General features: G+C 42.6%; 1 protein-coding gene across 1 annotated transcript; it reads left to right on the plus strand.

The window, feature by feature from the left end:
* Positions 1–1,749: 1,749 nt before the first annotated feature.
* LOC140753833 (uncharacterized) lies at positions 1,750–5,441 on the plus strand. Its single transcript, XM_073088629.1, has 2 exons — positions 1,750–1,997; positions 3,705–5,441. Exons 1-2 carry the CDS (start codon positions 1,868–1,870, stop codon positions 4,403–4,405), a joined length of 831 nt encoding a protein of 276 aa, XP_072944730.1. The 5' UTR covers positions 1,750–1,867; the 3' UTR covers positions 4,406–5,441.
* The last annotated feature ends 6,252 nt before the right edge of the window (positions 5,442–11,693 follow it).

The raw sequence follows: 11,693 nt of genomic DNA on the forward strand, positions 1-11,693 counted from the left end.
CCGGCGAATAATGAGCGAATATTATTATATTTGCAGAGCGTCGATCGGCGCGTAATGGATCCCTCGCAATCTCGCAATTATGTGCGGTAAATAAACAGTAAAGTTGCCTCTTCGAGGGACGCTCACGGTGCCAGTATTTACTCAGTACAGGCACCTCAACGCTAACATCCTCTGATGTTACGCGTGATCGGCGTGATGAATGAGCAATCTGAGCCCTGAGGTGTGTCCGTCATGTTCAGCGAATGGAATCACTTTCATAAAATAGGCTTATCATTTTTGAAATACAAATAAAACTACACTTATAATTATAAATAATAAGTGGACTTTTATGAATTGACACTAAGTAGATAATAACGAAACAGTAAGAGATTAAGTGCACTAGGGGGCTAAGGAGGGGACCGGGAGAAGAAGAGCCGGTCCGCCCTGGGTCTCCGATCCTGGGGGGACCTCCAGACACAGTTACTAACCTTTTCGAACTAAAAAGCAGCGATTGAAATGTTCATAATATTGATGAAATCTCTTTGTCACTATTGATTACAAATCTGTGAAATATGTACATATCAGTGGTGAAAAAGGTCATGTATGTCTGACACACTGAAATACGTATTTGTCGGAGAAAACTTTAAAACTTTGTAAAATAAAATAAACTTTTTTCATTGAGGACTCCATACAACTTTCCGCCCCGGGCATCCATTCAATTTTTCGCCCCGGGCCTCCTTCAACATTTCCGCCCAGGCCTGCGACGAGTTTAGTCCGCCACTATGTGATTAAGTGGCTGTAGTAGTTGTACTTTTCATGATCGTAATGCCTTACTTACTTCCTATTTCCTTATAATAGTTTTTGTAACAAATTTTGTTTGTGATTCAATTCCAATCTTATTTTAAATTTAAAAATAATATAATTACAAACTTTTGTTTTTGGGTGGTATTTTGTTAAGAAATAATCCAATGAAACTAACAAAAGCTAATTGTGCTTTGGTTGTGGACTGTATTTATTTATAAAGACTTTATTTATGAAGTCAGCCTGTCCTGCGATAGAAATTAAATTATTATTGCGATTGACCTAAGTCTGCGTGGTAGTGATTACCTATTAACACCGGATGGACTACATGTACGTTTGATACCTGCATGAAAAATAATATAGATAATAGCATGATGACAGATAGTTAGAGTTAGATAGGGTAAGTAATTGGTATACTTATAGCGGTTAATACTTTATAAATAATTTATTGAAATGGAATTGTAAGAAACAATGACTAAGGATGATGTCATTAGAGTTATCGATATATTTTGTCATGTCAATTATTTAATTGTATTCGAATGGGTTCAGAATCTAGCGATTAGAAAGAATAAATAAATCGTCTGTAGTTGTACGGACAGCTACACTGTCTGTGGTGGTTGTAAGTTAGAATTTGGTTAGAACTTCTAACCAAATTCAGTGTAGGTAAGTACTTAGTTTTGGTGGTACTGGGATGGAAAGGGTAGATATTTGTTAAGCATTATTGTTACGTTGATGAAAGTTTTGAGCTTAAAAATTCTTACATTTTTTAGCGTTATGTATTTATTCTTAATTTTAATGTTTTGATAGCGAAACGAAATAATATCGTCTACATGGACGTTCGTTCAGTAGTGGAACGTTGTGCGTAGAATTGAAAAAGGAAGTGTGTTCTTCGGTCGGGTCGGGCCAGGGGCCGGCGCGGGCTGCGCGGCGCGGGCGTGGCGGCCGGCGCGGCGCCGAGCGGCGGGCGGAGGGGCCCGCGCGGTGCCGGCCGGGCCGCGCCGCCAGCGCCGCGCCGCCGCGCTCAGTGTGCGCCCGGAGCCCGCCGCCGTTGCCGCCGCGCCGCATCGAGCCGCACGCCGCCCCAGCCATGGAGCACTTCATCGAGTCGGTGCGCAAGTACCCCTGCCTGTGGAACAACACGGCCATCGAGTACCGCGACCAGGAGCTGAAGGACGCCGCCTGGACCGAGGTCATGAAGGAGACGCAGCTGTCATCAGGTGAGCCCCCCGCCTCCCCTCCCCCCTGCCGCCGGGCGCCAGGCGAGGCCCGGCCGTCGCGCGCCGCGGCCGCCCGACGAGTGCGGAGGAGCGAGCGCGGGGCGCACGTTATCGAACACATTGTATTAATTGCATAGGTTAGTAATGACGCGGTGCTCTGTCGGCCGCAGACTGCGCACTCCACTTGACATTGCAATAAATAAGTTAATGCCCATATGTACTAATCTATTATATTAATTTATGTATTCAACCTTGGCACTACCACAGTATAACGTATATATACTTATACTGTGGCACTACCATGAAGTTATAGGTAAATATGGAGAACACACTTCGAATACCTACTTGAAGCAAAACCTATGTATCACCATCTCGCTCTCTGTGGGCAGACCCTCTCTGTCTAAGTAGGGTAACCTTTATTTATTTTGGCACATAGGGCCAATGTTGCCACATTACCGAATCCTTAAGAAATGGGATTATAATTCGTTGAATTGCCAACCCAGATATGCATACGTGACCTACGATTTTGGGATTTTCAATTGAACTAATCATAGTTCAAGTATTTATTTAAAGGTAAATTATTTGACAGTGTTTAACTTCTGGTTAGGCTAGTGTGGTGACTAATTCTAAGAATTTTCTAGGAGATTTAAAGAAGAAGATAGCAATACTATAGTCCACACTAGAAAGAGAGGTCGGCCCACAGAAAGCGGGATGGAGATACGTAGGTATTTGCCTCAAGATTTTGTTCTAAGTGTGGCCTCCATATTTACCTATAACTTCATGGGCACTACCGAGCATGTAGATAAGCTAGGGTATTCCTGCGGACAAGTTTTTATGTCTGTGTTTGGTCAGATGTCAGACCCCATATTATAATATCTTTCAATATTGTACTTAAAATATACTGAACCTACCTAATTATATTTCTTTACTTGTTTAGGTTTAAAGCTGCTGTAACTAATAATAAATTAATAGAAAAGAACATAGTACTGGTAGCGTCCACATATTATCTAAGTAGATATATCTATGTATGTATCTCCTTAAGTATTTTTTTCTGAGCGTCATACAAATAAATTCTTTGATATGTAGAAACCGATGCTCTTCGCGTACCTAAGATACATCTTAGAAGACCTGTAGTTTATAATAATATAGTTATTTCCGGCGGGATAAGTGGCTAGGATATTAGGTGTTTACTTATTAGGTAGTGAGGGGAATACCACTAGTATCGGGCGGCAGAATAGCATCTTCCGCTAAAATTTGATTATTGGGAAAGTTCTTTTTTTATAACATAGGGGTAGCTGACGAGCACGCAGTTGACCTGCGATGGTTAATGGTTACTGCAACCCATAGACATCTATTATGGACCCCAGATAAGATTAGTTTTCTATTTGAGGTTGGCCAGAGATATTCGGCTGCCCCTAAAAACTAAGTTGGCACGTTTTAGATAAGTATGCCTCCTTTACCACACCCGTTAAACCAGAACACACGAGCGCTTAACACTGCAGTTATATGGCAGACATAGTTGTCGCCGGAGTCGAACCACAGAGGATTCTACCACCACCAAATTTAGGTACTTCGTATTTAGAACAAGGTATCTGCATACTTAAATAACAATAAAACCTCGCGAGAGTCCCGATAACGTTAATAAATCGATTACGATAACATTGTAAGCTGTTACAACAAAATGCTTAAAATGCGTTAATGTTTCAGTAAAGGAAGTGAAACTCAAGTGGAAAAAGTTACGCGACAGCTACCGGGACGCGCTGAAGCGGCAGCAGGACATGCTGGCCAAGGAACCGAACAACCACAACAAGAAGAACTACGCGTGGAAGTACATGGGTCTGATGCAGTTTCTGCAGCCGCACATGAGCGTGCGCAAGAAGCCGGCCGAGTCGCCGGGCTACCCCGCGGCCGCCGCGCCCGACGCCGCGTCCGACGCCGCGCACGACGCGTCGCACGCCGCGCACAACGGCGACGCGCACTCCTCGTCCTCCTCCTCGTCGGAAGCGGGCTCGTCCCCCAAGCGCAAGAACTGCGACCGGCTCGTGGCCATCGACCGCAAGCTGGAGTACCTTTGCCGCGCTCAGAACAAGCGCCAGTGCGTCGAACCCTACTACCAGGAGCGCAAGCGCGAGCCGCCGCCGCCCGCGCTGCCGGATCCCCTCGACATCTTCTTCAACAGCATGTGCCAGACGACCAAGCGGTTCCCGTATCAGACGCAAGTGAAGATCAAGAGGATGCTGTTTAACGCGGTGATGGAGGCGGAGGAGGCGCTGATCGCGGAGCAGCAGAACTACGCGAGCCTTTGGGCGCGCGGGCCTGGCTCGTCGTCCAGCAGCGAGGCGGGCGAGGCGGAGGGCGAGGCGGGCGAGGCGGCGGGCGAGGCGGACGAGGCGCGGCGGCCGTCCTGAGCCCGCGCGCGCTGGCTGCGCCGCTTGTACGCCGGCTACGCGCGCTACGCCCACTACGCGCACGGCGCCGCACCCGCGCTGCCCGCTGCCCGCCGGCCGCTGCCCGCTGCTCGCCGCACGCGATGGGAAGCGTCCCCGTGAGTGTAACGTGTGGTGCGGTGATAATGACTTCGATTACCAAAAACAGTATTGTAGCTTTATATTTTGAGTAGACTAAAGTAGGGGATCGCCGAAAAGGTTGTCTGTACGTACCTAGTTAAAATATAATATATTAAATTGAATGAAAGTTGTTGACACTGAATACGCTTCTCATGTGACGTCCACCCATGTTATGCTTATTTTTATGGAATTACCGTCTATAATTCTCCTTTGAGGAAATATTTGCTGCCCCAATACCCAATAAGCATAAAATCGACAAGATTTTGTGATCGCAGATATTTAAGAATTTTGTTTGTTTGTAAGAAGAATTAAGTGTAGTTATAATAAGATATACCGACTATTACTTGTGTATAAAGTATCGAGTCAAATAATTTATAAAAACCTCATAAACATATACGGCGTATACGGCGACCTACAGATTATTTTCTATAACTGAACTCATTGTATTGTATAATAAATTTGGTCATTCCGCAAGACAATATATCTCTTATCCATTACGTAGTATAATGTTAATCAAAACGTGTGTTTTTTCTTTCTAATTTTTCTATACTTTTCTGTACTGCGCTCATAATGTTATAGAATACGCATTACGAGTATTTTACATAGTTATTGGATTTATTAAGTCCATGAAATATCATATAATATAGAGACTGATAAATATAAACCTTAGCGAAAACATTTTGTCACTTAAATGTCATTTTAAAAATTTCTTAGGCTATAGATACCAGTACCAATACCGTAGTTTGACATTTGCCGAAGTGGCAAAATTAGATATAATTACATATATGCATTCCTTTTTATATGTACCTACACTCCGTATTTCAACATAAGTACTGTTAAAATTAATTTGTAACCGGAAAATATTTTTATATTGACATTCATTGTTTTTATTTCCAATACCCTGCATGCTGCGTGTACGCATAAGAAATGCATTTATTAAGGTGGGGTGCAAAGTAAAATATTTATATATACCTAAGGTTGTTATAGGATTCTCACAGATTATAGTATCTACTTATTTTGTTACACAAATAATGAGTGTTAAAAACTGAATTACGATGGTTTACTTTAGAACGAATGTGTGCACATGCGTATTATACAGTTGCTTTACTACACCTTGACTTTGCAATGTGATGTAAGAAATTTGAATCTGAACATATTGTGGTTCATATAACAAACAAAACAAATCGTATTAAAGTATATTGATAGAAAAATGTATACCTATATTTTAGCTTTAAAACTCTCGGACGCCAAGTACATGGATGCTTGGCTTGCATTAAACACAAGTTATCAACTAATATTAGTTTGCCAACAAGCAAGGCTACTTTGCAAATATTGAAGTTATAAAACTTATATTCGGTGCCCTAGTACGTAGCAAGTTGGAAGCGAGTGCATGCATATGGCATCCCTCCGAGAGCAGTTACACACTTCTCCTCGAAAAGGTGCAAAAGGCCTTCCTAAGGTACCTCTACAAGCGCATATATGGTTACTACCCACTAATGTACCCCACTAAGTTTCTCTTGGGTTGCCTGGAATACAATTCCCTAGCGGTCAGGAGATGGAGAGACCAATTAGTAATTATGTGCAAGATTCTCCGAGGAATGGTGGATGACGTAGACCTACATGCACAACTTTGCAGACTATATGTGCCCAACCGGTGCGGTCGGACCAGGAAACACAGGGTGTTTGCTGTTCCAATGTGTCGCACCGTGGCCCGGAGGAAGTCTCCCATACCGCGCTCCCTCGCCGCGCTCAATGCTCTCCTTGACGCCGAACCTCATGTTGACTTGTTTGCAGATGAATGGAAGACAATCTTATCAGAATGCCTGCACTACTGTGAAACAAATGCGCGATGAATGAATGGTATAATAAACTGACATAAAATAATATATTTCGATAGGTTTAATTTGGACTGGACATGGAATTTGGTTAATAGGTTTAATTTCGACATTTATGTACTGTATATTATTTATCGATTTTTCTATTCTATGGTACTGTACTTACTTTCTTTCTTTCTTTGTTTTTTGTTTTCTCATGGACATTGTTTTAATTATTATTGTCTTGGTTTTAAATTTTACGATCAGTTTTATTATTATTATTTTAATGTAGTTATGTTAATTATTATTTAAATTGTAATTTTTATCAATCATTGTTCATTAGTGTAATTGGAGTAATCCGTACTAATTGACTAAATAAATAAATAAATAAATAAATAAATAAATAAATAAATAGACCTGAACAAGGACAAATAGTAGGTACAATTTTAAGTTGCTCATTTGTAGAGGTTTGTGAATTGTGATGAGCAATTAAAAAGGAGCCTTCACGTTTTTGTATTTTTCACCGAATTCGAAAAAGGAGGAGGTTTCTCAAGTCGACCGTATATATAGTTTTTTGTTGGAAAAAAGATATTTCTAAGGTGTTCCCATTATAAGGAATCGTTCACGGAAATCGACACACTGTTTACGCCGGTATCTAACGAAATATGATGATATGAGCGCGGACTTAGTACATAGTGAGAACTATGTACTAAACCAACATTTATTTCAATTATTTTTTTCTGAGGGGGATTGCAAGGGGTGTCCCCTTGCAATTAGTATAAGTATTTCACAAAAAACAGAAAAAATGCAGTTGAAAGTGATAGGAAAAAAGATTGTCGACTTCTATATAAGTAAATCTTTGAGAAATTTACTAAAGTCTTTGAGAAATTTACTTTGCCCAGATCGATTCCCGGAACGGAAACACGTCGACTGACCGCTCATAAACTACTCGAACAGTTAAAACGTTGTCAACGGAGACTTTGGTGATCCGTAAACATTTGCAGGTAACCATAACAACAATAAATAAATCCTATCCACCGCGGGCTTTCAACCGGCGTGCATCCTGTTTACGTGCGCGTATCGCTCGTAAACCGCGCTCGTCTGTGATGATCAGCTGATCGCCGCGCCGCCATTTCCTCGCGCCATTATAACCCTTACCGCCCAGACGCAAGAAGGGGATCCCATTGAGGAATGTAACCGTTAATAGTTCCCGGAACGTGCAACAGCTGTTTTCTGTCAAAGGGAAACATATGTTTTGTTTGTTGGTGTGTGTGATGCACATTCTTGAAAGTTACTGTGGTTCGCAGAAACGATGACACCGTTTTTAGTTTCTGATTTTTTTGTCCACAAAAAGGTACCCATTCAAATAGACTTATGAAGAGTTAGAGGTAAATACTCGTACTAACTCTGTAAAAAAATGCTAGGATTGATTAGCTAATGTGTAAATTTATCAATATACAAATTAGTTACAATATTGTATTAGTATTATTACAGTATCCTCCTTATATTCATACTTATTGGTCAATATAAGCAATATAGTGCCTACACCTAAGGTGAGATTAGAGCCCTGTATGAGGTCGGCCACAGACGCGTTGCAACTCCTAAGAACTAAGTCGGAACGGTTGGGATAAATGTGCCTTATCATACCCTTCAAAGCGGACACAGGAGCGTTTAACACTGTTGTTATTATACAGAATTAGTTTGGCGGTAGTGCCTCCGGAGTCGAACCACAAAGGATACCAACCATAGATATGCTAGATGAATGTTAAAGTGTCCTCTATAAAGCGTGTGTTGGTTGCAGGTGGGGCGAGCCCAGCGAAGCTGCTGGCGCGAAGCCAGCTACTACCTAAATTAGTGTATTAATGCATGAGCCCATTATTACTTTCAGCTTGGAGTCATAAAGTAATCCTTTAATAGAAATTTAGTGCCGCATTTATTGGACGAAACAGGAAAGGAGGCTGCTACAGCCACGCTAAATAACATCAATGTTTTCCTTACATGATTATAATTTATATACATTTGTGAAAAATACTATGCTTAAAAGATTAACTTACATTTTAATAAACAAAACGATTGATTGATAAACACTGCATGATAATTTTGTGGCTCATGCTCGTCGGTAACTGAAATTTCATAAAGTAATCTATGAGTAAAATTGCAGCACTATTGGTTGGTGGAACTGGTTTCATATCCAATGTTCGTTTACAACTAACCAAGGTTAAATACAGGCCTCTAAAATAAATAAAAAATAAAATGAATATTAATAACTTAACATTAAGAAATAAGAAAACAATTACATACCTTATAGGTATAACGCTGCCTGCAGGGGCGGCAATGCAACTAATAGTGCTCCAGATGTTTCCGTTTCGGAAACTATCTTGCGAAGCAACTGCCGCCGTTTTTAGTTTTATGGGCCAAAATAATAAGCTCCCGGCTTCATTCAATCGAAGGAAAAAATTGGGTGCGAGCTCCTTAATTGCTTACTAAATCAAGATAGAGTTACGTGTCAGCCTTGGGCGGGCGGCATCTCAGGACTGAGAAATGAATTTGTGGTATTAGTACTAGGCATAGATTAGTAAAGATACTTTGCCGCCTTGAAATTGAATGAAGCCACAAACGGCTTATCAGTAACTTCTTTTTTGAATTCATGACATAAAAAACATTTTTAGAGAAAATTTATGAATAAGTAACTAATACTGCGTAATTTACATAATAAATAAATAATGACTTCAAATATTTTAGGGACATTTTAGCACGAAGACGTGGCAAAACGTTTTTACGCAACTATTTCAATTCTCAAAACTGGGTACATTTTCTTGTTAGGAGTGAGTAATCTTTACTAATCTATGGTTATTTCTACCTAATAACAGCAGTGTTAGGCGCTGCTGTGTTCCGGTTTGAAGGGTGTGGTAAGGGAGACAGACTTTTCCGAGGCGTTCCAGCTTAGTCCTCAGGGGTAGCGGCGCATCTGTGGCCGACCTCAGGTAGGAATATCTAATCCTATCTGGGGTTGATTACAGATGTCCATGGGCGGCAGTAGACACTTACCATCAGGTGGGCTGCATGCTCGTCTGCTACTCTTATATTATAAAAAAAAAAAAAAAAACAAAAAAATGGTACTAGGGAAAGGAAAAATCGAGGTTGGTGCTGTTGCACAAGTGGGGCAAGCCTCGAAACTCCCCATCAGCATTCAGACCCATCTGTTTGTTGGATGAGGCGGGCAAGCTATTCGAGAGGATCATTTCTTCTCGAATTAGCCAGCACTTAGCGTGTCATGGTCCGGACCTCTCCGACAACCAGTTCGGCTTCCGGCAGCGGCGTTCAACGGTGGACGCCATCCTCAGAGTCCGAATGCTCTCAGAGCAGGCCATATCCCAGGGTAGAGTAGTCTTGGCAGTAAGCCTTGACATTGTCAACGCTTTTAACTCTCTGCCCTGGAGCGCGATCATGGAGGGCCTGTCTCTTCACCAAGTGCCTTCCTATATACAGGAAGTTTTGAAGGCCTACTTCTCGGACAGGTGTATCCGCTTCCCAGGTCGCTATGGGAGCGTTCGCGGGAGGAACGTCATGCGCGGGGTGCCGCAAGGTTCGGTACTGGGCCCACTGCTGTGGAATATCGCATATGACGCGGTGCTGAGAACGGTGCTCCCATCATTCATAAGCATCATTCGTAAGGAGTCAGTTAGAGTACAACGCAATAATATTCGATCCTCAGGAAATTAAATATAAACTCATGCTCGAGAAGGTGCAAAAGAAATTCGGTCGTTATCTGTATAAAAAAATATATGGGTATTACCCATTTTTATATCCATCCCAATTTGTAGCCGGAATGGTTGGCATAGATACTTTGGAGTTTAGGCGTAAGCGTGCCTTATTCATGCACTATTACCAGCTTATCACTAACAAAATTGATAACCCTGCCACCTTGTCGCGCCTTTCATTACTGGCTCCGGAGAGGTTGCCGCAGCGGCGCGCGCGGCCCTGGCTGGCGGCGGCGCCCGCGCGCACGCACACCGCGCGGCATGCCCCGATAGCTCAAGCCATACAATTTACGCCATTAACGCTTTAATTGCTCAGGAACCAGATGTAGACGTTTTTAATATGTCACTCAAATTGTTTATGTATTATTGTGAAAATTTTATACAGTTAAACAGAACTTATTAATATTTCCACTTGTATTTGTCTTAGCTTGTTGTGCGTGTTGGCTTTGCTGTAAGCGCTTCAAGCAATTGTTTTTTAATAAATAAATAAATCAGGAGTGAGCATCGTCTGCTACGCTGATGACACCCTCGTTCTCGCTGAGGGGTTGACTTTTTCGAGAACGGCTCGGCTAGCAGAACTCGGGGTGGCACGCGTCATAGCGAAGATCCGCGGGTTGGGCCTACAGGTACAGAAAACCGAGGCGATAGAGAGAGTCGAGCCAGTTGAGACCACAGTACGCGTCGGGGAAACGGATGTCCGGATAGGCAGGTACATGAATTACCTTGGCCTAATACTGGACAGCCGCTGGTGCTTTGACGAGCACTTCGACCGTCTCCCCCCGAATCCATAAGGTAGCGGGTGCTATGCATAGACTGCTGCCGAATCTCGGTTGACCAAGGGAAGAAGTCCGTCGCCTCTACGCGGGTGTGATACGCTCGATTGCCCTCTACGGTGCGCCAGTATGGTTGGACAAATTGTCTGCCAGCCGGCGCCGTGCGCGGACACTGAACTATATATGTTTTTTTTTATGTTTGTTCGCGAAATTATTATCATCGAATTGGGCAACCTCCTCCTTTTTTGAAGTCGGTTAAAAATACCCAAAAATTTTAAATACTTATTAATTACAAATGATAAATGAATATTACTAAGCTATTAAAGTTGCACGGTGTGACTGTTCCAGTGGTTGCGTTATGGGGCCTGTCGGGCCTGCAGGGGCTGTCGGCGGGAGGCGCGGTGATGGCAACTAATGTGGCAGCAAAGCGCCGCGACGGAACAAAGCGTCCTCGTCGCCCGCCCTGGCGGAGACTTATTGTCGACGTTTCGCCAGTCATCCGCTAACACTTCGCTAACTATGGGAGGGGTTCACATGGACACACGACTTAACTCTACCACGCTTATTGTTTTTAAATATTATTCGATCCTTTCAAGGGTTTGGATAAGCAGATTGTCGGTAGAAAGGCGCATTGTATCTTATATTGCTCAACGGCGGCAGCATAGGTACAATATTGTTTTCATAAGTCATTAAACCAACAATCCATATAATCTGGAGGCACGGCAGTGCCTCCGCCATATATTATAATATATAATATATTGTATGCCGCCAGCCCGTCACA

This window comes from Epargyreus clarus, unplaced genomic scaffold (genome assembly GCF_041222505.1).
Source record: "Epargyreus clarus isolate Ecla_fem2 unplaced genomic scaffold, WU_Ecla_fem_2.2 ptg000027l, whole genome shotgun sequence".
NCBI classification, from domain to species: domain Eukaryota; kingdom Metazoa; phylum Arthropoda; class Insecta; order Lepidoptera; family Hesperiidae; genus Epargyreus; species Epargyreus clarus.